The 26,830-nt window shown below is 35.2% G+C and overlaps 1 protein-coding gene across 6 annotated transcripts in view; it reads right to left on the reverse strand.

The window, feature by feature from the left end:
• Best1 (Bestrophin 1) overlaps positions 1–26,830 on the reverse strand; it is a 73,785-nt gene that overhangs the window by 8,953 nt on the left and 38,002 nt on the right. For 2 of the 6 annotated variants that reach the window (XM_067762924.1, XM_067762925.1), the window contains exons 3-7: positions 18,789–18,899; positions 15,416–16,157; positions 14,813–15,163; positions 7,664–8,318; positions 7,145–7,192 (exon numbers count right to left, since the gene is read on the reverse strand). In XM_067762924.1, coding sequence (XP_067619025.1) covers positions 7,145–7,192; positions 7,664–8,318; positions 14,813–15,163; positions 15,416–16,157; positions 18,789–18,899 — 1,907 coding nt within the window. The remainder of the gene's footprint in view (positions 1–7,144; positions 7,193–7,663; positions 8,319–14,812; positions 15,164–15,415; positions 16,158–18,788; positions 18,900–26,830) is intronic. The other 4 variants (XM_067762927.1, XM_067762928.1, XM_067762929.1 and 1 more) reach the window with 4 other exon arrangements.

A 26,830-nucleotide genomic window follows, 5' to 3' on the forward strand; every position in this document is an offset into this window, starting at 1 on the left:
AAGCTTCTGATAGCCATTTACCTGGAATGATCATCATGGGTGGATACCTTGTACATTAATCGGCTTACTATACAAAAGTGTAATATAATGCCACCTCTCAAAGACCGGTGTATCGGTAGACATCTCTGAGGCTGACGGTCCATCAGCTTTATTCATCAATAGTGACATACTTACCAATCTCAATAAACCCGCAATTTGTTACTAAGGACTCGTATAAAACCGACAAATACATTTAGTCTGATTACGATTAGAAAATAACAGTTTATACTGATTATATCTAGAAAAGAGATATTCAGGATCACATCCACAATCACAGGGCACAGGCTGTTTAGCCTACACACGAAAAGTATGTAATTCCCCTTCAACGCTAAGTGTAAGAGCTGTAGTGAGGACGGTTGATAGGAAACAGTCACCCACATCCCCTGCAAGAGCTTAGTCTTAGGGAGCATTAAGTTCCGAACATAAGCCAGTTTTATGCTTTAAGGGCGATATCAAAATGCTCTATAAAGGACATCAGGAGGCATATTGACCTAACCAAATGGTTTTGAGTTAAACACTAACGGGGTATATCAAGCAACCAAACAACCATAAAAGCCTCGGATACTGCTCCTTTTAGTGCTGACTACGGAAAACGTTTTAACACCTAGGATTTGAGGTCATGCATTTAAAATTTCCGGTTCATTGACGGGAATGATGTCACTGCCCGAATGGTTCATCAAGGAAAATGCTGAAAATATAGCCATCCAATAGATGCGATATATGAAGCAAAGAAAAGCGCGTTGGTCTCAGAAGCATCTGGAAAGCACAAGTTTTGCCCACGCCGTGATATATGTAAGTTGTCCTTGGCGACGTGAATGCCAAGATATGGAGAAAAGGTGCATTTGGTTCAGTTATTGCAATTTTCAGCCAGCACAACGAAGCCTCACGTAATGCTTTGGGAATCACATGTGAACATGAAATACATATACGTCCTTCTATCGTCACAAAACCTACAAGGAAAGCTGTAAAAATATATTTTAAACAATTAGGGGAGAGTGGGGTACCTTCGGCACTTTTTTTTTGAACCTCCATATCTCAGAAAATATCCAACGAACCGCAACTTATATAACCTTAAACTAATCTCTCATTATTTAAAAATAATATAATGTGAAGCCATTTCGTGAAATTTTAGCGGAGACTAATTTATATTAAGTTATATGAAAAACGGCAAATTTGCTGAATGTGCCCCATGCCGGGGTAGCTCCGGCAATTGCCGGGGCACCTTCGTCGTTCATGTTGTGGAGTATAGTTATCAAATAAAAAGTCGTTTGGTATTAGGTTTTATTTATATTTCATATACAGGCATAAACAAAAAACGTATTTCATGGTATTGTAGTTAAAAATGCCGCGTCCTTGGCTTGAAATGATACAAAGTTATTTGATATTGAAACCACCTAGATCGGTTTCAAATATATATTTAGTGCGACAACGTGATGTTGAAGCAGGATTCACAGGGTTCGGAAGTTTAAATAAAATTTCGCTTTTTAAAACCAATGATATGTCCTTGTTCTCGGGCTTGACAAATATAGGTTGTAGAACATCAAGTTTCCTAAGAAAGCTTGCAGTGAATGTACATTCACTTAAAGTCTCAATGATTTCAGCAACATAATAAACTTTTTTTTTACAGGTTTGAGCAGGAAGGGTAAGAACGAAATCTCCGACATTCAGTTCGAAGTCATCAGTAAATTCATGACTTGAAAAATTTACCGCTTCAGACGTTTCTTCGCCATCAACAAATGATCCAACTGACTGGTCAGTATCTGCGTATTCAACACTCATATTACTTTCGTCTGAGGAATCTATTTGCATTCTCACCAAACTTTTATGTTTTCTAGTCTTCGGCTGAACTTTTTTCCTTTTATTTTTTTTACTTTTGTTCTTGGGAATATTCTCTTTACCTGAAAACTGAATGTTTCTTTTTGCTGACTGAGTGTTTATTCCAGCCGCTTTTTCTTCCAGCTTCTTTTTCTCGCAAGAACTAGTTAAAATTCGAGAGCATCCAGTTTTAGCAGTAATTTTAGAAGCATTCAAACGTGAAATCGGACGAATTTGTTCTGGTGTTAGGGAAACAGGTACATTGGTACTATTATTAGGCTCAAGTGGGTCGGTTATACTCGTATTTACAATATTATCAGGCTGAAGTGGAACAGGTTAAGTCAAAGCATCCTCATTAGTTTCAGCTGCCAAACAGAACTCATCTTCACTAAAATTTTGTGAATTGAACGGATATATTCCCGTTGATTGGAAACCACTAATGATGTTTTCTGACTTAAATGCTCTTTGGAATGGTAAATTAGTTAGCTGTGCAACTTCGTATATTGTTATTCTCTTTCCTGGATTGTTTGTCATAAAATCATAGAAAGATGTCTGAACAAATTTTTTAAATGGTCCGTAAACTGATACATCAAGTGGTTGAAGACGGTGCGAGGTATGTGGGGGAAACGACAAAAGATGTATTCCATTCTCCCTTGAATAATTAATGCTGTCAATGCTGCAGTGAGATGAATGGTTGTCAAGAAGCAAAAGAATCGGATTCTCCTTACAACATTTTGTGTTATTTTGAATGTGTTTAAGAACGTCTATAAACAATTCTGACATCATCCAACCACTTTTACTGACTAACCCTAGGGATCCCGTAACACATCCATTCAAAAATTGGGGATTATAGCGTACGCGTGGGAAAACGAAAGCTGGTGGAAGCCGATTTCCGCTGGCGTTGATTATTCCTACAAGGGATACCAAACTGCCTCTCTCAGCAGAAACAGCTTGTCCAACTTGTCGTTGGCCCTTCGGTGCAATTATCTGAAAAGCATATCGGATTTGTTAAAACTATAACAATAAAACCGTTAATTAATTCACAAACCTTTGGCGACTCAACGACCGTGGTAATACCAGTTTCGTCTAAATTATATATATCATTTGATTGAAATGAATATTTCTCATAAAGATTTCTTAAATTTGAATAAAACTCATCGACAGCTTTTTTCGAAAAACCTGTTAGTCTTGCTAAACTAGTTTTCTCTGGCTTACGAAGAGATAGGCTCGGATTCCGTTTCATAAAACTATGTAACCAGTCTATCCCAGCTTCGTTATTTACATTCCAGTTTTCAGGAAATTCCTTGCCGTTAGCGACAGCGTATTGGTATGCCAACTTCTGAAAATTTTTATATGATAACCCATACTGATAGTAGCAACACTTCTTAACATAATCTACTAGCTCAGCTTCTTCTTTTATAGTAAAAACTTGTTTCCACGTAAACTTTGACTGGTAAATAGCATCTACATTCTTGTAACCATGTTTTTTTACTCGGGACTCAATGGTTTGTCGTTTTAAATTATACTTTTTACTGGCAGACGTCGGGGTTTCTACACCGTTTAAAACATCGGCAATTGCTTTTTTCATCTTGCTTTCGTCAACGTTTGATTGTGTTTTACGTTTATAATTTCGGACCATTTTAAAATACTTGCCTAGATAAATATATAAACAAGAAAAAAGTTTGTTTAAAACTATGAGGGGTACATTCGGCGATCCTGTATTTCTGTCCGGGGCACATTCGGCATGAATATATGTTCGCCGAATGTGCCCCAAACAAAAATTGCCGAATCTACCCCGAACCATCACTTTTTACTTTTCCCTATTTTTTTTCAACGGTTGTCTTTTTTCATCACTAAACAACACTTTTTCTTGAAACTTACATTCTTACCATTCCATTTTATTGAATTTTGTAAAAAAAAAAAGACCAACAAAAACTTCAACACTTTTTCACTTACCACAAGAAAACACCATCAACACTTCCGAAAACACAAAAACACGTGTAACTTTTGACAATGCTAAAAGAGAGATGTGAGACATCAAATCGATAATTTTTATTAGTGGTGGGTATATTTTTGCTACCTAATGGTCATGTCAGATAATTCCTTCATACGGAAAACGCAATTGCCGAATGTACCCCAAAGCCGAAGGTACCCCACTCTCCCCTACTATCGATTTTATACTAATATTGCTAAATCTTACCATCATTTAATGCAGAAAATATGCGAGTTTTAATATTTTTGTTCAAATAAACAAAATTATTAAATGAGAATTGTCATACGTTTGAATCATATAAAAGTCATCACGAAACGGAACTTGGGAAAAAAAGTGATGCCGTTGCATATTTTTTCAGAAAAAAATGATTTGTATAGTTTTACATACATTTTTTCCTCTGAATAAAAAAGGAGTTTTGTAAAGCGACCACATTCTTATTTCTAAGGGCGTTCAAGATGGCGGCGTTAGAGCGAGAAACTGCTTACATCCGCCACCTTCTATAATTCCATCGTGGTAGCCAGCTTGAACATCGTGTCAGGCAGTTGACTGATAGTATATCACATTGCGCTGAACTGACAGTCGATGCCCGAGTTAGCATGGAGAAAACGAGAATTTCTACAACTTATAGATAAAAGATTAACCAAAGAAATTTAAATTAATTTCAATTTCTTTCGTGATATCGTATCCTTCAACTGCCTGACAGGATGTTCAAGATGGCTACTCTTTAGCGTTTTGGCAGCATTTTGACAGGATGTTCAATATGGGACGCACACGGTCGGCCATCTTCAGTGGGTGGTAGAGATACAGGATGAGATCACGATAGTCAATTTAAATATCAAGTAATCCATTCTATTTGAATTTTGACATTTATGCAGAAGTAATCACACTTGCCTTATCCACAATGGTTTGTATTTCAATAGGTTTTTTTGACATTCGGTGGCTTTTTCTTTATTTTTTCTGACAATTGAAAATTGTATAAACAAACCAAAAGAAGGTGCAATTATCTATCCGCTGTATTTTCATTGTTTTATTGTGAAAAAATTTGGTGAAAAATGAATTGAAAAAAGACAACAATAACACGTCAAACTTATTTATTTTGTGGGCAATATTGGTCTCTGTTGCTCTGGTTGGAAAATGTTTTTGTAGTTTTGTTTTGTTTGACTTTCCGATAAAGTTTCGTCAGTATTTGGAGCTTGGAATCCAAGGAAAAATAAGGTATAATGTCATATAGGTATTACCCACAACAAAGAGTCATACTTAAAAAAAATTTTTTTTAAAGTGTACCGTAATCGCAGGACAATGTATGTGACCCGGCCTATGAAAAGGTGGCTTATGACTCAAAAAAAAAAAATTACTAAGAAACTGTTTCTCGCAATTTCTTTTTTGAGTCATAAACCCCCTTTTCATAGGCCTGGTCACATATATGCAAAAGTTATAGTTTTTCTTTAGTTAAGGTCTAGAAATGAAAAAAATGTGTACGATTTGTGTCGTACCAACCGTGGAATGCTCCAGTGGCAATTATTGTGAAGAACTGATGGAATATTATCACCTTCGCTGGGTGCTTCAACGCTGCCTCCGTTAAAGAAGACGTAAGCGACTTCCCTCTAGAATGTGAGCACTCCCTAAACATTGGTTACCAGAGCGCCCTTTGCGTCCTGGCAGAAATTTGACTCGTGTTTGAAATTTTTCCTATACTCTGTGCCGTATTTTTCGATCGGGTGACAGGCATGTAGCTTTATAGATCTATAAATGTTTAAGCTTGAAACACAATGCCCTGACGCCGCGAAATAAACACAACGAACATCGCCTTGTCAAAAATAGAATCCCCATAATTACATGAAGGTGAACACAATGAACGCCAAGAGCGAAATTTACGCGACGTCATTTTGCGCCGGGCGGTGACGACAAACATCCCAAGGGTTGCTGCTGTTCAAGTTTTTAAGTATAAAAAAGAAAACATAATGTCCAAAAACAAATTTTTTTCTTTACATATAATTTTTAATTTAATTTCATAACATTTTTGTTTTGTTTTGTTAATTTCTTAACATTTTGGGCGTGTTTTAGCAGTCAAGTGCTAAAGCAGAGAATTAAAAAAGTTTTAATTGCTTTCATTTTTATTTCTAAATAATGGCCACTCTGAATAAACAGCGTAAATTTCGCCCGGCATTGTGTTTTAAGTAGACGAAATGTCTGGGCGTAATTTGAAAAATGTCATCGCCCGACGCGGCGTATATCGTCGTCGCTCGGCATTGTGTTTCAAGCATTAGACTTTGAGGTGTATATGAAAATATTTCGGGAAATAGCGAAGTCGATCGTCCTAACTCCATTTGTTATTATCTGAAATTGCTGTGTAAATGTATTTTTATGAACAATATACGTTTTTTCATCACCGAATTCATGTCAAAAGAAGCGGTAGAGACTACAGATCTCGAATATGTACATTAGACTGGGTTGATTTATTAACCGATATTGCGCCATCGATTTTTCGATAGGATTTGGGCTCAGGAAAAAAAAGTTCCACTACGCTAAAGGTCAATTTTCGACCAAAACACTCACCAAAACCCAAAAATTATTTTTTTTTAAACTGTTATCGCCAACGTTTTTACAACAGTTTTTTGAAAAAAAAAAAAAATAATAATAATAATATTTCTTGGGTTTTGGGGAGTATTTTGATCGAAAAATTTACCCTTTCGCCATTTTTTTTTTCGCATGCTCGAAAATTATTATTTTGGGTATGCGTAGTGAAACTTTTTTTCCTGAGCCCTAATCCTATCGAAAAATCGATGGCGCGATATCGGTTAACTTTCGTCAATACAAATCGACCCAGGTTAATGTACATATGTGTGTTCTATATGTCTATTTTTCGATTTTGTGGTTCTTGTCTAGGGCAATTCTATTTTGAAAAAAAAACAATTCTGTTGAGACTACCGAATTTTCAAGTCGATTAAGTCGATAGTGGCTACCGAAAAAAATGTATTTTTGTTTCGAGAAGAGAGAAAATGCCTCTCTGGATCCGCCCATGATAGGAACTAACTAAGGATAAGAAATTTTTACAAGGATTAGTATAAAAAGTACAATTAGGGTTAAAAAATTGTAAAATACATTTTTTTTTAAGCCAAAGAGCGAAGTTCGTAACAAAACGATTTACCAATACAAGAAACAATAATCAAAATCCATGCCAATAACAATAACTATGTATACGTAGATAAAAGCAACACAACTTTTTAACTATTTAAACTTAACAATGAAACAACGAACTCTAGCAAACTTAACACGAATTTTAACAAAAAAAATTACCAGTCGATAAAAACCATCTGAAAACCTGTTGCGTTTCTGTAGGGCGGACTTTAATTCCAATATAAAAAAAAATAAAATGAATGATATTTTGTATGCTTAAATATATATGTTGAGCTTGATACCAGAAATAAAAAGGCACGTTCTGAAAATCATTATAGGATGATAGCTTTGAGAAAGGTTTGAGAATATGGAATTTCAGAACTTGAGAACTAGCAAACATCTCGTATTATTTATTACATTTAGGAACAAATATTTAGGATTTGAAAATAAAGCTAGTTTTAGATTGGATAAACATTTTTATAGGGTACGTTTCCAGGCAAACTCACTTGACCTCAAAAACACTTTCGAAACACGCAAAGTAATTTCGAATATGAATAAATTGAAATAATTTATGGAGCGCCCAAAACAAAATTTAATAAAATTCTAATACAATCATTTCGGGAACAATTCCAGACCACACTATTTCCAGAACGTGCCCGATAATATATACATTTCTATAGGGATAATTCCAAAACTTACCCGTTTCACGACTGCCAGTTTTCTCTTGGTTTATCACAACTTGTTGTTGATCGAAAAGTGACTTATTGCTCGATGGATCAGCCGCTGGGGTTGAAGGTACTGTTTGCACCATACGCGGACTATCATTCGCTGGCGCTGACGAGCTTAGTAATGCCTCCACACCTCCAGGCGGGAATAATACTGGTTCGTAAGTCGACTGTGTACGCATATATGATGTCGGTCTGGGTGGAATATCCATCGGTTCGGATCGCTGTGGAGCACTACTTGCCACCGATGAACTTTGTGTATTGAGATCATGCATAAATATATCACGTACATTAGGTTTCGCCGGATCGTTTGCACGCTGTGAGGTAATTGTAGCTTGCTCGTCCACTTCCTCAATGACTTGATCTGTGATGCGCATACTACCGGGTGCTTTAACCGGACCAATGAGGCTTGCAGAACTGGCACTACCAGGGAAACGATTTTTCTGGTTGCTCTCATCGACTGGTGTTGTAGAACCGGGACGCTCTTCGCGACTCAGGAAACGTTTTAGCGCCGACGCTACTGTATTCACACGTGATATAGTGCCACTTAAACTAGCAAGGCTGGGTGAAGAACCTTGACGCACTTTACCATTACCTGCAGTAAAGTGTATACCGCTGGCGTCATCAGCCTGTGTAAGTGTAAACAAATATATTAGTGATCTTTTTATTAGTACTTAGTAGGAGTATAACTGAAACGAAAGAGGATGCGTGTAGTACGTAGCAGTACCAGCTTTTTAGAAATACCCGTAGCAGTTTTGAAAATATGCAATCATAGTTAATAGATAATATAGATAAGCAATTCAATGTGATAGAGTGCGTGCAGTTAATATATGTATAAATCCGTGAAATATAGACGCGCACTGTTGTGAGGTGCTAGTAAGTGAAAGTAATCCTTAGGTTAGAGTAAATTCCCGAGCCTTGCGCGAGCAGCGTGCAGTGTAGTATTATTATTGAAGCTTATTTCGATTTGAATGCATCGTTAGTTAGTGCTGATGATAATTTAGAAATACATATATATACTACTTTCTTTGATACCTATGAAAGCTTTAAATACCGTGTTCGGACTAACCCACGAAAGTGTGAGTCCCGAGAGTCAATAAATATGTGTCCTCATTATGGGTTTAATTGAAAGGATGAGTTCTGGCTAGGTCATATTATGCGAATGGATAAAGAGGCTACGGCTGAGAAAATATTTCTACAACCAAACTCGGCAGCAGGGGAAAGGAGACCTTCCCTGAGTTGTGAGAAAAAGGTGGAGGAAGACTTGATCTTCATTGGGGCTTTCAAATTGGCGTAACTTGCAAGGCAACAGCTGCATTAACCTAGGGGAATATGGAAAATCAATGATGATGAACGATATCTCAAACTTAGGGTTGTATAGGGACAATTTTATTCTGATGTGGATATAAAATAAAAGGAGGACTCATCCACACAACCGGTTTTTTTTTTTAAATCGCTGTTGATCCGAGACCGTATAACCTAGACCAACGCTATTTAGATTATGAGTCAGATCGAAGCTTAACAATTTTAAAAATGTGGGGAGAGCCAGCTTTGACGATTATATGAGGTTATTTCCGGGCATTTTTGCGATAATTTTGAGATTTTTGGACCTATTTCGTGACCCTTTCTGGATCATTTCAGAACTATTTCCGGAACTGCTTTCGAGATAATGCGGGTTTATCTACCAATCATTGCGGCGTTGTTTTCCAAATAGTTTACGGACTAACTCCGCATCACTTTGTTATTGTGGGATTATTATCGGGATTTTCTCGGGAAAAATTCTGGATCTCTTTAAAGATGATTTCGGCACTATTTTGGATTCATTATGGGCTTGTGCTGACAATAATCTTGATACTGTAATAAAATGTTTTAATGATTATCTTGGTACTTTTTCGTGATTGCTTTTGGGATCATTTTGGGGACTTTTTTGGAACAATTTCACGGAAATTTACCGAATTTTCATTACGGGATTGTTTTTTAAGAATCGTTTCGGTACTATTTCAGGATAGCTCCGGCGTGGCATTAGGAATAACTTATGGACCCTTTCGGGATTATTTTTGCTGACCATAAAAATAAATAAATGCAAGGCGCGATAGCCTCCGAAGAGATTTAAGGCCGAGCGTCTCTTCCAATTTGCGTCGTGCTCCTTTTTTATTTTTCCTACCAATTGGCCAGACGGGACTTACATGTTTTATGCCGATGAATTTTTACTGAGAAGCTTTTCATGGCAGAAATACACTCGGAGTGTTTGCTGATCATAACGGGCCTTTTTCAGAGCTCACCGGGGCCAATTTGGTACTATTTTAGGTATAGTTTCGGACAAGTTTTGGGATAATTTCGGATCTATCTCAGAATCACTCTGAGAATGGGATTGTTACAAGTTTTTGTTATCATTTTTCGACGGTTTACGGATAATTTCGAGATTTTTTTGGAACTTTTTTCGGGTTTATGTCGGAACTATTTTAACATTTTTCTGGATTGTTGTTCCGCTAGTTAGGATTAAAACTCTTACGATGGAATAACTTGAGAGTTTTTCTAATCCAGGTTGCATGCGCAGCAGGAGATAATATGGCTTTTTTAAGAACAGGTACATATTTGGTTATGTGCGGCATCAGTGAACAATTGCGAAAGTATTTTATTTCAATTGTCTTTAAATTTAAGGGGAAACGACTACTATTAATTTTAACTACTTTTAATGAGCGTACAATTTTTTTTGGGGGCGCTAACGAATACTCGAATGAAACAAGAGGAGAAAAATTAATTATTTCATTAAACAAAGTTGTGATTGCATTATGTTTCCGTGTGAAATTTGTATTACTCCGTTTTCGCAAATCGAAGGGTACTTTGTAATATGTATCTACACCACAATGAACCCTTTAGTTTGTGGACTCATCTATAGACCGTTGAAATTGATTTAGGTAATTTTTTTTTCATATTTTTCCGAAATGTGGGTTGACAATATACAAAATATACATACATACGTAGTTGATAAAATTTAATTTACAAGCTCTCCGTTTTCGCCATATAATTAATAACTGAAAAAATGTGGAAATATACCACAACAGCATATGTACATTAAAGTGAAAATTAGAATCAAAAGTGAGTTCACATACTAAGTTCATAAATAGTTACATAAAAACACATTTCGTTCTGAGCGCAGATAAAATATTCCTAACAAATTTACATGTAGATAAATAAAGATGTACATATATTAGTTTTTTAAAGTATTTATATAAAACACATACATAAATACAGATAATTATTTAAAATCTAAATTATAGATATATACATATGTACCTGTAAATACAGTAACATAGCTGATAGGACGGCTGAAAAAAGCCGTAGGAACATATAATTTCAACAAAAAAAGTTCTTGAATGGAGGGAGTGTTGTATTAATAGGAACCAGGAAGAGTCAAGTACGAAATTTTCACCAGTTGTCGGTATTAATTTTAGGAAGCGAAATAACAAAAATATATTAGTAGCAAACAAAACACCTACTGAGAATGACAAAAAACTTTTTGCGGTTTTTACCTAGTTTTTCTCAAGAAGAATAATTTCGCAATTTTTTCGTATAAGAACAAACCAAGATGTAATAAAATCATCATAAACTAAAGCTCAAAATCTTACGAAAAATTTGCGAAAATTCGAATTGGAACCACGAAGTTTTAGAAAAAATTAAAAAATTTTCAGTGAACATTTTATTTCCTTGATTTTATTTTGGTTTCAAAAAAGATGATTGAATTTAAAAAAAATAATCATGAAAAAAGATATGTAACTAATTTTTTAAATGAAAGGAATATTGAACTTATTTACTTTACTACAACTTTCAAATGACCATTCGACGACTTGAACTAACTTTTTGACTGAATAAATAAAAGTTAAACTTTAACTTTTAGTTTTGATACCAACAATATTTTTAAGTCATGCCATTTGTCTGGTACAGAAAAATTGAATTCTTGCTTTTGACCAAAAATAATTGCATTCTTTTTCATATTACCATTATATTTGATCGATCAAAGATTGACATTTGAGCTTCGAAATAATCGAACTTTTTGACTAAATAAATAAAAGTCAAATTTTAATTCTTTGATTAAAACATTGAATTTTTGACTTAACAGTTAAAAGCCAATTTCTAACCATAATTTTTTGACAATCATATACGCTTTTATTTTTTATCTAAATAAGGTAAAATTTTAGTTTTCTTTTTTTTTTTATGTTTGTTTGTTTAATAGGGTATTCAATTTATACTTATTATTAAGAATTCATGAGCTTAACACCGGCTTATAATAATTGAATATTCAATTACTACGTTTTTTCTAAGAGAAACTGAAAAGAAGGAAAGAAATATTTACTGGCATATTGTCTACACAACACGCAAATTAATAGAGCCAGAATGTCTCAATTGTGTTGTTAGTGTAGAAATGAGAAAAACTGAAATAAGCATGAAAACAAATACCAGCAGGATAGCCTAGTGGTTAAGGCAACTGCAGTTTCACCGTGTGATTCGCGGTTCGAATCTCGGTGAAACCTTTGATAACATTACGAAATTGCTTGATGATGATTACGTTGGCGGTTTTCGAAATGGTACCATCGCAATATGCCAGTAAATGTTACTTTCCTTCTTTTCAGTTTCTCTTAGAAAAAATATTGTAATTGAATATTCAATTATTATAAGCCGGTGTTAAGCTCATGAATTCTTAATAGGTGTGGTTTTCATTTTTGGCTAAATTAATGTCGGTTTGTATGAGTTACAGAGTTTGAGTCTTCATTTAAACGAAATTTTTGACGTAAAATATTGAATATATTTACTTTTAATCGACCAGTTAACTGTCGAATTTTAACTCAAGTTCACTTTTTACCTAAAAACACAATTTTGACTTTTATTTTTAATTCCAACTATACTTTAAAACTGTGCATCTTATCCGGTACAGACCAAAATAGTTTTTGCTTTTCGCAAAAAAGACTCATTCGTTTTGACTGAATACATAAAAGTAAAAAAAAAATTAGTTTAACTCTAAAAAAGGGAGTTTCGGAAGTTTAGGGTAAATTTCTAAACTTTATTTTTTTGTTTGGCTTTTTTTACTTTTCAATTAAAAAACTATAAATTTTAGTTCTAATTTTTGTCTAAAAATAAATGTTGAATTCATTTTATCTATCTTTATTTTTAATCCATGAAAGTCTTCACTTAAACGAAATGTTTGACTTAAAAAATAGAAATCAAATTTAAGATTTTCTTTTTTACTCAAAAAAGATTATTAAATTCACCATTATTTTTTATCGATTAATTAGCTGCCGATCTTAGAAATAAACGGAATGTTTGATAAAAAATTTACTAAAAAAGTAAATTTATCTCCAAAAATCAAAAGTTAAATTCGTAACTTTATTTTTCACTAAAATACTATGTTTTTAATTTTGAATTGAAAGGTCAAAATTTTAATTTCACACTAAATAACTGCTGAATTCATTTTATTCACCTTTTTTATCGATAAGATAACTGCGAAATCTTTATTTAAGGTTTAAAAATAAAAGACCAGTATACATAATTTAATTTGTGACGCAAAAAGGATTAAGGATAACTGTGACTAAAAAATATCTGAATCGATTTGACTTTGTAATCTTTAGAATTAAAAAATGATTAATTGTAAATTAATAATTCTTAATAATACGTAGGAGCCCGTAAAATATTTAATAAAACATAAAATATTTAGAAATTGATTTATAATTTTTAAAGTTTTAATTTTTTAACAAATAATTAATAATTTGACCCTAAATCAATTTATGAACTATGAATATCATTAAATTAAATTAAAAAAAATTTATAGAAAAAAAATCCCAAAAATTTTAACTTTAAATTTTATGAAATGAAGTTCTAAAACTTTAAAATTTTTAAATTAAATTACAATAAAAATATAGATAATAAATATAGTATATAAAATTTAAATATATAAAATTTAAATAAATTTTGGACTAAAAAAAATATAAGGAACAATTTTACTCTTACTCCTTTCATTGACTTCTTTGACAAAAATAATCAGACCTGTTCTGAATTCCGAATCGTTTTGAAAAGTAAAACGAGGCTGATTCCGAGTCGATTTGTTTTTGGTGTTCTCAATTCCTATTGAAACAAATCGATTCGAAGTCGATTTCGAATCGTTTTCATTTCGAGTCGATAATCAATCGAAACAGCTGTTTTTATTTATTTTGGTTTTAGTTAAATTAAAACTGTGCAAAAATTTGAACAAAAGGCCAGCACCAATGGTTTTCGGAAATGCAGAGGCAAGAAGACGTGCAATTGTGCATAAAAATCGCAAAAATCGATCGATCGAAATTGAGAACACGTCGGTTTCCTTTCGACCAGAATCGCGTTGTTTAGCTTGGACTATTTTTGATAGGAATTTTCAAATTAAGATTTGTTATACTAAATAAATAGTCCAGCAAAAAGTTGTTATAAATCTTCCAAATAAAATGAATAATTTAATAAAACTTATTTGTGCTTAATAGGCTAATTACTTTCGATTCCGACTGCTTAGAGGCAAAACTTTTTAAATCGACCAAGTCTGGTCGTAATCGACATTCAGAACACCAATCCATTTCGATTCCGAATAAAATGGTCGGAATAGAAATCCAGAACAGGCCCGAATATTAAATTCGGTCCCTCGTGTTAACAGAATCATATACATGTATCTCTGTAAATACCACAAATACAAATATGCAAATAAATGCACACCAACCACCAGCGTCAACACTATCAATCACTTCAATTATTAGTTTGCAACAAATCTCAAGTATGAATGAATTAATTCGTGCAAACACATTCACAAACAAACCCCATATTTACGTGCCGGTTTTGAGCTGAACGAGGAATAGTTGCAATACGAATATCACTACTTAGAGAACTAGTAATAATATGACGCGATTAAATAAAATTAGTTATGTGTAAGTTAAGCCAATTATTGATTAAATACTTTGCTTTTTAAATTGCAGTTTTTAATATATGTATGTACTTGTTGTATGCAATAGAATTTGAAATTAAAGTTAATTTTGCAATTGTAATTATTATTGCTTTTGATTGATTTGATTTCAACGCGCTGTTTAATGCACTCGAGAATTTTGATTCTAACCTCCTCATCTTCAGGAAACTTATAATTAACTGCTTGCATTGTTTGCTGTGCTTGGGTTTGATCTGGATTTTGGGTTTGCAATTGTCTCATCGACCCCTTGTTACCAACCATTTCATCAATGCGTACACTCGACAGTGTTGTTGGCATAGCATTCTTATTCGACACCTCGATCTTGGCTGTTGATGGTTCAGGATGTTCTTCACGAAAACGTTCCGATGCCACTGTATAAGGTAATTCGTTTGGAAACACTTCATCCCAATATTGATCTTTAATTAATTCCGGATGATCATGATGCATTTCGTCCACTATTAAATAAGAAACCTGCAAATTACGATCCACCATCCAGTTGACCTGTCAACAAAAAATAAAAGAAAAAATATATTATGAAGGTCAAATCTATGCCTTCTAACCTTGTGTAAAAAACAATGATGATATCCTAACCGTCAACTGCCTGACAGGATGTTCAATATGGCAGCGTATACGGGCAGCTATCTTGAGCGGGTGATAGATAGGGACTCAGCATGAGACCACGATAATATCTTTAAAAGTCAGGTTAAGATATCCCACTTGTCTTATCCACAATGCCTCTTATCAAACACTCACCTCAAAATCATCATCATCTTCCCCAAATGGATTTATCAGTGATTCGGCCACTTTCAACCAACCCATATAGAAGAAGAATTGTAGTGTTGTAAATACCGGAAAATATATGTCAATCTTTTGAAATGCTTCCTTTTCCCGTGTCCATTGTTGACCCATTACCGAGCATAAAAAGAACGAATAAACTGCCAGTGTTACCACTTGTGTATATACAAGCGGTACACTAATCGTATCGTAAGATATCAGCAAACCACATTGACCACGAAACTTATTTAATTCATCAATAATGGTTTTCACTGCAAAATCATCGCGTATACGCCCCTCCTTACGTGCTCTTGTTATGATACTTGCCGCCCAAACAATGGGTAACCAATGTTTGGAATGACGTGGAAAGCCTTTATTCATACTTTCAATAATTTCCTTCTCATTTTCAACGAGTAGGCCAGCATCAACAAGATGTGTTAGTGCAGGAAAGCGTTTTTTCACACGCGGCGATACATTGATCATGACCATCGTCAGGCAGAGGCAAACATAACGCATAATTGTACGTCGCATAACACGTCCACGTTCGTCTTGGCCATGCACATTGGAACTGACGAATACCGCTATTGGATCCGGCCATGGTATGCTGGTGTATTGATTCCACCAACGTGTCATCACAATCGATACATAGAAACCTAGCACAAAGGAGAGCGGTATAAGCTCACTGTAGCTATAGCAGTATTTGGCAACGCCTTCGAAAACACTGTGAAAAAAAAAGATAAATAAACATAAATATGTATATAAAGTGGAACCAAAAGATGGTGTCCTGCCTGAAATTCAGTATGCCTGCGTAGTTTTTCCACTTCCTCCCCACTATTTCTACCTTACTCTTCTTTCCACTTACTCTCATCTTTCAACTCGTTTTTCCCGTAGAAGATAACTATCCATCCATAGCCTTCGATTTTTAATCGAAGCTAAATATCTAGGGGCTAGGGATATATGTACCCTGTCGATAAACGCCGCCGCCGCCAAATGTCAAAAATATCGGCGCGGCGGCGGGGGCGGCGGCGGCGTTGTCCGGCGCGTTACTATATTCTCTACTCGTTTAAGACTGTTTAGGCCATTTATTGTTCATGTCGAAAATTGGTCGGATATGGTCGAAAGTGGTATCAGAAACTAATTGCGAAATTTAACTTCTTCTAACTGTTTAAAAGTTATTTTAAAAAACAGGCGTGTTCGATGTCAGCTTAACACGGACTTTGCATCACCCAATTCACCAAGTTATTAAAACAAAACACTAAAAGAAAAGTTATATAATAAATTTATATGCTCACTTTGCATATTTTTTTCAAAAAATTAATAATGAACAATGAATTCAAATAAAATGACCCAAGTCGAACATGTTTTCAAATTTTCCTCAAGTTGTTAAAAAAAGGAAAATACCCATAAAAGGTGCCGATTTTTAAAAAAAATTTTATATTGCGATTGGCTGAAAGAATAAGCGAACTCAGTGATGCAAAATCCTTCTGTAGGTTCTAGGGGCATAAGCACTCCTTTGAAATTATTCTTACCTCATACTTAAGTTGAGGATATATGTATGTACGTATGAGAAGGGTTTGAAAAATCACGTGGGCCTACATTCAAACATCTGTTGTTTATTTGCGAAACTATACAATAGCGTCTGAAATATTAAATTTGATTTTCACACTTCATCCTTCAAGATCAAAGCCTCACGGTTTGGCATTTCCTAAAGTTGGCGGCCCTATCCAAAACTAGTCTCTTGTAGTGAATCACATTGGATATAGCCTGTCAACCAAGTTTAAATATCACCTACACGTTACGTCTCCTTTTACAAATGTGAATACGTAGGCACATATTTTTACCAGGTCAGGCTTCGTACTTCGCAAGAACACTCAAAGTGATGAAGCAAAAGCTTTCCCAAGACAGTCGAACTAATGACCGTGTGTGCTACTAACCTAACGTAGTGGACAGTCGAACTAGTCATCCATGTTGTTGTTGTTGTAGGAGTGCTCCGCCCCATCCAATAGGTGTGACCGATCACAAATTGTCATCAATATCCTCTAACGGGAGTCCAAGGAAACGTGCAGTTTCAATAGGGGTGGACCATAATGAAAGGGGTGTTAGAGGCAACTAGTCATCCATAATGAGCTTTTATATCATAAGGCCGGAAAACAGCAGTTAACATCTTTCAACTTAAAATCGGTCGAATTTCATTCTAAAATATCGTTTCAATTTAACGAAGACTATTGAAATCAATGTTGTGAACACAAATGTCTGCAAACTTTGGTCTACATTTTAAAATTTTATCCAGGGTCCTTGTAAAATTTTAATTATGTAGATGCTCTTTGGCCGAATAGTCACTCCCCAACGTTTCAAGGTGTTTCTCTGGTGTAGTTCGGCAGCAACAAAAACATCCGTTAGAAAGTCTTCTGAGCTACACCTAGAGCTTCTAGGACAGTGACGTCGACAAAGGTATGAGTTCGAAGTCGCAGCCCTATAGCTTCTGTGCTGTCATACAGTGTGAGGGTCAGGAGGCGTGGTAGCGACTGGTGGTCGGGATTGCTACTGTTCGCACATCGGGAATTGTAGCTCCTAAAAACAGCCGAAAAAACTGGAGGCTACCTTAAAAGACCATTAATAGCAACCGCAAGTCGCCTTTGTGCGTTTGTTCGCGACGATTATTAGGAGTTAACCCCAGGTGAAACTACGCTTTGCACGAGATATACAGACAAAAGTGTGACCATTTTATGTATCTCTATTTCTTTTCAGCAGACGCAGCAATTCTAAAGACCGGTGGGGCGAAGCACTGCTACAACAACAACAACAACAACAACCGAGGTTGGGTTCGAAGCCTATCTGGAGTAAGTGAACGAGGGCAAATCCCTCCGCAAGGAGCTACTCCTGAAAATGTTTGAACGATCTGCGAGATTTTGAGGCAAAACCCCGGAACTTTCCAAAATGGTCAAAACGTCGATTTTCTTAAATACATACAAACAAAACCTTTCCTAAATATTATTTTTTTAAATAGAAAGATCAAGCTTTTTAAAGTATGAACACCGGCGTACACCGGCGCGCCGCCCACGCCGCCGCCGACGATAAAGTGGTCGGCGTAAACCTATACTGGGGGCTACACTGAAGAAAACCCCCACGTGGGGTGCTGATCAAAAAGCTACCTCAAACAAAACAACAACAGCATTCTTCATTCTTCGCCTGCACTCAGCTCTATGGCATAACATGGGGGATATCTCCCATACTAGCCATTTAGTACTGTTCTGAAGCCTTTATGCTTCCTTATAAGTAAAAGAGAGAGGTTTTTTTTCAAATATTAGGTAAAAAACCATCTAAATTTTTAGCCACACATAATTATACTTACAGTTTTTGATGTTCATTTAATACGAAACGATACAATATGCTAAGTATGTAGTAAACTGACAAAAATACAACTAAATCCAGCCAGACGAGCTTGTAGATACTGCCGCGCCATCTATAAGATATAACAAAAATGTAAAACAATTAGGAATTAGAGGACAAGTGCATATGTACTTAGCTTATATTTATTAGCACTTATTCATATACTTGATTATTTCCTCATATGCAGTTAAATCATTATATGACAGGAAGACAAGAAGGCCTAAATACCTTTCAAGATATTTGAGAAGATGTGAGTTTTTGAGGAGTGTTCTGTAACATCAGTTGATCCAAAGCAGCCACTATCATATATAATACGTAGACTAATTAGGGTCCTCCTCTCGTTTGGCGCAAGTTAAAAGAAGGCATAGTTTTATAATTATCATGACACATTTTGTTATTTACGCAGTCTAATAAAATGGGAACTATTTGTTTCAACAGAGTTACCGTGATACTTTTCAGAAAACGCACTTCGTACAGATATAGAAGTGACAAAGCAGAGTATATCTTTAGCAACATGTGGCATCAACACGTAGCAACTAATTGGTGCCTTCGATAAAAGTGTGAAGAAATGGTGGAAAGTATAGAACGTATAAGAGCTTCCAAGTGTGGGTATGAATTTTATATATATTGTGACGAATATTAGTAACACTAAGGGCCGATTTCACCAACTCGACTTAGGCTAAAACTTAGTTGCAACTTAAGTTAGCCCATATTTGAGGCTAAGTTTTTTTCGGTTTCACCAACTTAGCTACTAAACTCATTTGACATACAAAAACCCTATCCGCTGCTTTATACATAGTAGTATTTTTGGCTACGGTTTTATTACACGCCACCCAGTGAATTTAAAATATTGTCAGTTGCTTATAATATCGGTGTTGCTATATTTACATATTGAAATAAGTATAAAAACTGCCATTTATTTCGACTCAAAATTTGTACTACAGCAACACTGTTGAAAGTCGAGAATAGGCCAGCTGACAGATAGGCTAATTTGTGACTTAGCTAAGCATTGGTTGAAACTGAAAAATTTAAAAATATGACTTAACTAAGTTAAGTCGAGTTGGTGAAACCGGTCCTAAGTGATACTTTTCAGAAAACGCACTTCGTACAGATATAGAAGTGACAAAGCAGAGTATATCTTTAGCAACATGTGGCATCAACACGTAGCAACTAATTGGTGCCTTCGATAAAAGTGTGAAGAAATGGTGGAAAGTATAGAACGTATAAGAGCTTCCAAGTGTGGGTATGAATTTTATATATATTGTGACGAATATTAGTAACACTAAGGGCCGATTTCACCAACTCGACTTAGGCTAAAACTTAGTTGCAACTTAAGTTAGCCCATATTTGAGGCTAAGTTTTTTTCGGTTTCACCAACTTAGCTACTAAACTCATTTGACATACAAAAACCCTATCCGCTGCTTTATACATAGTAGTATTTTTGGCTACGGTTTTATTACACGCCACCCAGTGAATTTAAAATATTGTCAGTTGCTTATAATATCGGTGTTGCTATATTTACATATTGAAATAAGTATAAAAACTGCCATTTATTTCGACTCAAAATTTGTACTACAGCAACACTGTTGAAAGTCGAGAATAGGCCAGCTGACAGATAGGCTAATTTGTGACTTAGCTAAGCATTGGTTGAAACTGAAAAATTTAAAAATATGACTTAACTAAGTTAAGTCGAGTTGGTGAAACCGGTCCTAAGTGATACTCACATCACTAATCTGATACAACAACAATAAAGCAAGCTGCCTCACTTATATGTACGTAAACAAATTAATCATCATGTACAAACATACATACAAGCAGCAGAGAGATACTCCCAAACGCATGTCATCATCAGCTACTACTTCGCTCACATATACACACGCATATGGTTACACACTACAAATACACGCGCGTATGGCTGGTGATCAGGTAGAGGATTCTAAAAGAAGAAACGTCTCGACATTTGGGCGGAGAGTATAAAAGCAGCAGAAGCTGAGTAGTCCGAAAGCAGTTTTGATTTAAGCACGCTATTGGTTGCGAAGTATAAGTGTTATTTTGAAGTAGTCTAATAAAGACCATTTTGAATTATTGAATATTGGAATTATTTATTCAACAATTTAGCGATACGAACGTTAGTAGAAGGTTGCAAATAAGCGGAGTTTCCCTAAATTCGTTACAATATGTATTTTATAAGGACCAATACTCCTTAGGAGTCAAAGCTCAAACACTTCAGCATTCTGCACAAATGGCCCAAAGACACCTTGTGACCTTTTAAATGTAAATTTAAAGTAAACCTAACCTACCCGATGGGGAATACTGTTACAAGTATGAATGTGTTATACACAAATTTTGTACGCCAGGCTTTGGTTATGACAGGGTTGGGGTCATGCTAAATCGCATTGGAGATGGTCATGTTACCGCCGAGCTCCTGATATATCTCCGACAAAGGACCATCAGCTTCGATAACATTTGCCATAACCTACTGGTAGTGTCTTTATAGCTAGAACAACAACGATCTATATCTAACGGACCATAAATTTGTTCGGAAAAATTTATCTGTGCCATGTCACCTTTCAGAAAAATACCATATTTATTATTTGCAAAGTTTTATTTTACAGTTTACTATTATTTAATTAAAATTAAGAATTTTATTTGTTTAATATTTTGGATAAAGTTAAAAGAACGTGACATCCGAACGGACAAGGCGACAACTGTTTCCATTAAAGTATATAAGTCTCTTCAAAGCCTTTTCTCACGGGAGTGGTATTCGAACCTGCACTCCTGCGACAATTGATCTGCTGACAAACACATTTTTTGTTGATGTGCAACTTCTCGAGCTACTTTCTTTACGTAGATTTCATTCTTTGGACAGTACATATGTACTTGTATGTTTGCTTGTATCCAAGCAATGCATCTTATTGGCGGTTCGTTTTATGAAATGGTTTTGCTTGGTTCTATACATAAAAATAGAAGGAATTAATCAATGAATGTCTCATAGTATTTATTAATATTGCTTACATTATCAGGCGGAATGTGCCACTGAAGGCACATTTGAAACCATTTGGTTTCAAAGATTTTTTTTATTTATTTAATAATTTGGGCAAAACTAATTTATTTTATTTTGTTTAACTTAATTCCTTTCGTTTTGTGTTATTTAGTTATTTTATTTTATTTTTTATATCATTTTATTTTATTGTATTTTAATTTTTTTTTTATTTTGGTTTGTTTTTTTATTTTATTTTGTTTTATTTTATTTTATTTAACTTTGTTTTGTTTATTTTATTTTATTTCTTTGTAATTTAGTTTTATTTTATTTAAATTTATTTTGTATAATTTTATTTTATTTATTTATTTTTTTTATTATTTTTTTTAATTTAATTTAATTTAATAAAATTTTTAATTTAATTTAATTTAATTTAACTTGATTTCATTTAATTTAATTTAGTTTAATTTAATTGAATTTGGTTTGATTTAATTAAATTTAATTTTATCTTATTTTATTTGATCTTATTTCATTTTATTTTTTTATTTTACTTTATTTTGTATTGTGTACCCGGCAGACTTTGTTCCGCCCGAAAACTGGTTTACCCACATTCAAAAAGTGAGCATCGCTTTCCCTCCCCACTTTCTATATCATTCTCTTCTACATCATCTACCATTGTCTTCGTATTCTTCTATTCTGGGTATCTCCCTCCCACTACCACTGGCACTCTCCCACTCCAACTACCAATCACACCCCCACTTCCACCTTCACTTTCACTCCCATTCTCATCCCCACTCCCATTCCCACGCTCCCTTCCACTCCCATTTCCATTCCTGCTCTCACTCCCACGCTAATCTCACTCACTGTCTAACTCCGACAACCACTCCTACTCCCAGTCCTAGTCCCAACTTCAATCCCAATCTCACTCCCACATCCTACTTTCACCCTCACTCCCACCCCCACATACGCTTCCACTTCCCAGTCCCATTTCCGATCCCTCCTCCATCGCATTCCCGTTCCTACTCCCACTCTCAGCTCACTCCCGATCCTACTCCCAATCGTACTGCTACTTCGCACTCCCATTCCCGATACAACTCTCATCTCACTCCCACTATCGCTTCCACTTCTTCTCCCACGCCCACCTCAATTATCTAATATACAGAATCTCTATACCAGATATAGATTATTATAACGAACGAAACAAAAAAAGGTTATCGAAGTTCGTCAAGCCGTGTTTGAGTTTCAGCAAGACCGACTCACAGATATTCGTTTAAATATATATACATTGAGAGGCGATATGAAGTTTCCGGACCGGAAAGTCGCTAATTTCTGGACTTCCAAAAATAATTCAAAATCAAAATTAGCCAAATCGGTCCAGCCGTTCTCGAGTTTTAGCGAGACTAACGAACAACAATGGATTTTTATATACAAGATTTATAATCATTGCTCGATATGTATGCGAATATAGATAGGTCAATATGGATGATTATGAATATATCTTTTAAAATGTTTACATATTAGGGATGTTAGTCCCTAAAATACATTTGATAAGTCGGAATCAATAAATAAACGCGATGAGTGCTGTGGTATACGCAGGTATAACAAGTAAAGGTGTCTAAGTACGGGTGTAACCGAACATTATATACTCAGCGTGAGCTTCAATTGTACATTTCATTTCAGATAAATCACTTTTCTACATAACAAGTGGCACCGCCCGTTTAAAAGAAAACTTTCTCCCCATTTCCTCCTAAAATAAAACTTGATAAGTGAAATATCATTGATTCAAAACTATTTTGCGCTAAGTTATAGCTTATTATTCTAGTCTACGACCCTTTTAAATTTGTTTTATATCTAAGTTGCCGTGGTCTTTAACCGGTCCCGTCCATTTTTACTAGAAATATTTTCTACTATAAGGAAAATATGTGTACCCAATTTTGTTACGATATGTAAATTTTTCTTCGAGTTATGGCTCCCGAAACATAGAAAATTTTTTAGTCATAAAATGGGCGGTGCCAAACCCATTTTCCGTTTACATAAAATTGGATGTGGTTCTTAACCGATTTCGTTAATTTTTCTTCAAAGCATTCCTTATCGTAAAGGCAACATCTCTGCCGAATTTTGTTACGAAAGGTTTAACGATTTTTGATTTATCTAATATATAAAATTCTTCTGTCACGGTTTTAGAGGCCTTCGAAACGGCTGAACCGATTCTCATGAAATTTTGTGAGCATATTGGGTAGGTCTGAGAATCGGCCAACGTCTACTTATTTTTCCGCTACGAGTCTAGGGTATTGAGATCAAAACGTGGACCCGGGTACCCCTAGAATGTGTTTATACAATATGGATATCAAATAAAAGCTGTTGATGAGTGCTATAGTACAGGATAATTTTCATACAACTGAGAGGCTAGGGTCTCGAGATATAGCCCAAAACGTGGACCCAGGTACCCCTAGAATGTGCTTATACAATATGGATATCGATTGAAAGCTGTGGATGAGTGCTATAGTACAGGATAATTTTCATACAACTGGGAGGCTAGGGTCTCGAGATATAGCCCAACACGTGGACCCGGGCACCCCTAGAATGTGTTATACAATATGGATATAAAATGAAAGCTGTCGATGAGTGCTATTGTACAGGATCATTTTCATAAAACTGCGAGGCTAGGGTCCCGAGATATAGCCTAAAACGTGGACCTGGGTACCCCTAGAATGTGTTTATACAATATGGATATCAAATGAAGCTGTTGATGAGTGCTATAGTTCAGGATAATTTTCATACAACTTGGAGCCTAGGGTCTCGAGATATAGCCCAAAACGTGAACCCGCGTACCCCTAGAATGTGTTTATACAATATGGATATCAAATGAAAGCTGTTGATGCGTGCTATAGTACAGAATAATTTGCATACAACTGGGAGGCTAGCGTCTCGAGATATAGCCCAAAACGTGGACCCGGGTACCCCTGGAATGTGTTTATACAATATGGATATAAAATGAAAGATTTTGATGAGTGCTATAGTACAGAATAATTTGCATACAACTGGGAGGATAGGGTTTCGAGATATAGCCCAAAACGCGGACCCGGATACACCTAGAATTTATTTTTACATTATGGGTATCAAATTGAAGCTGTTGATGTATGCTTTAGTACAGAGTAAGTTTTGCACCGCTGAGCGACTAGGGTCTCGAAATATAGGCCAAAACATGGACCCGGATACCGCTAAAATATGTGTGAATTATGGATATCAAATGAAGGCTGTTGCTGAGAGCTCTGAAGTTCATTGTGATATTTGATTTAGTCGCATAAACCTGGCAAAACTGATAAATATGCATGCGAAGCCGAAATAAAGACATGAGTTCATAATACCCACATACTTATTTGCATACGTCCTATTAGATTTGCCTGAAATTTCGTATATAAATTTGCATATATTAGTATTTACGATGCTTTTTTCCGGGAAGTATAATAGAGACGGACTGGGACTGGGATTAGGACTAGGACTGGGACTGAGACTGAGCCTCGGAGTGGGACTGGGACTGAGACTAGGAATGGGACTGGAACAAAATACATGCCACCCTCTGGGACTGGCAATAAAAGATGAAGAAGAAGGAGGAAAACTTGAGAGAAGAGAAAAGAGATAAGGATACTGAGAAAGAAATAGAATGAGACGAAGATGGAGATGAAGCGAAAAAGACGGAGGGAGGAGTGAATAAAGAGATTAGGAAAAGTGTTGAGGGGTAGAGCAGAGTTAGACGGAAAAAGCTTATTAAAATGAATGCAGATAGGCCAAATTTGTGGCAGAACAACGTCTGCCGGGCCTGCTAGTGATTAATAATATTTGTAAAATTGATTTTATCACAAGTGGGCGGTGCCACGCCCATTTAAGCTTTTTTTTAAAATTTTTATCAAGAGTGTCAATATCAGTCCACACGTCAAATTTCAACATTAGGTGTATTATTTACTAAAAAATCAGGTTTTTTGTGTTTTCCAAAATGTTATATATATAAAAAGTGGGCGTGGTTATCATCCGATTTCGCTTATTTTCAACACCGATCTATTCTGGGTCCAGAAAAGCTCGTGTACCAAATTTGGTGAAGATATCTCAATATTTACTCAAGTTATCGTGTTAACGGGCAGACGGACGGTCATGGTTCAATCAAATTTTTTCCCCATAGTGATGATCTTGATATATGGAAGTCTATATCTTTCTCGATTCCTTTATACCTGTACAACCAACCGTTATTTCAATGATTAAACCGCTTTATGAAGTCATTATTTAGTTATAGGTTGGGATATCATGTGACTGTAGGAGAAAGTTGGCTGTGGCAAATGTCGCTATCTGTTGGAGTACTTGCTATGTTTTTTATACTTCGAAGCAAGCGATTGATATGACATGAGGAAAAATAAATAAACAATGTGATGAAATATTTAAGCAAACAGATGTTATCAGAATTTACTTAGTGCAAAATTTTTTGCAAGATATCATACTTTGTGATTTGTTAAGCTCAATATCTGAAATATATTTAATTACATATTTAAGAAAGCATTGAAAATTTAAAATACATAACCATGTTTTATTATAAGAGTATGGGACATTTGTTTTGAGTTATGGCAGTTCACAAAGAGACTTAATGAATTAATTAGTCAAGTTTTCTACATTAACATCCTTATTGAACTCAATCCTCCATATAAAATACAAATTCTTAATTATCTCATTATTGCTTTATTGAATGTCGAATTGATTGAAAAAGCTAGTTGATTTTGCTTGATGTTACGGATTTCATTGTCAATGTAAGAAATGACAATCAAAAATAAATTTTTCTCAATAATTTACGAAAAATAAGAAAACACCAGAAAAATGCAAATTTTTTTTGCAGCATTTGCGGCAGGAGATAATACGGCTTTTTTAAAAATGGACACATATGTATGTATTGGGTTAGGTGAAGAATAGAGGACTGTAGAAACATGACCAAAATTCTGACTGGACACTGCCTTCTGGAGTCACATGCCCTGAAATTATGC

Source organism: Eurosta solidaginis, chromosome 1, assembly GCF_040869045.1.
Source record: "Eurosta solidaginis isolate ZX-2024a chromosome 1, ASM4086904v1, whole genome shotgun sequence".
NCBI classification, from domain to species: Eukaryota; Metazoa; Arthropoda; class Insecta; order Diptera; family Tephritidae; genus Eurosta; species Eurosta solidaginis.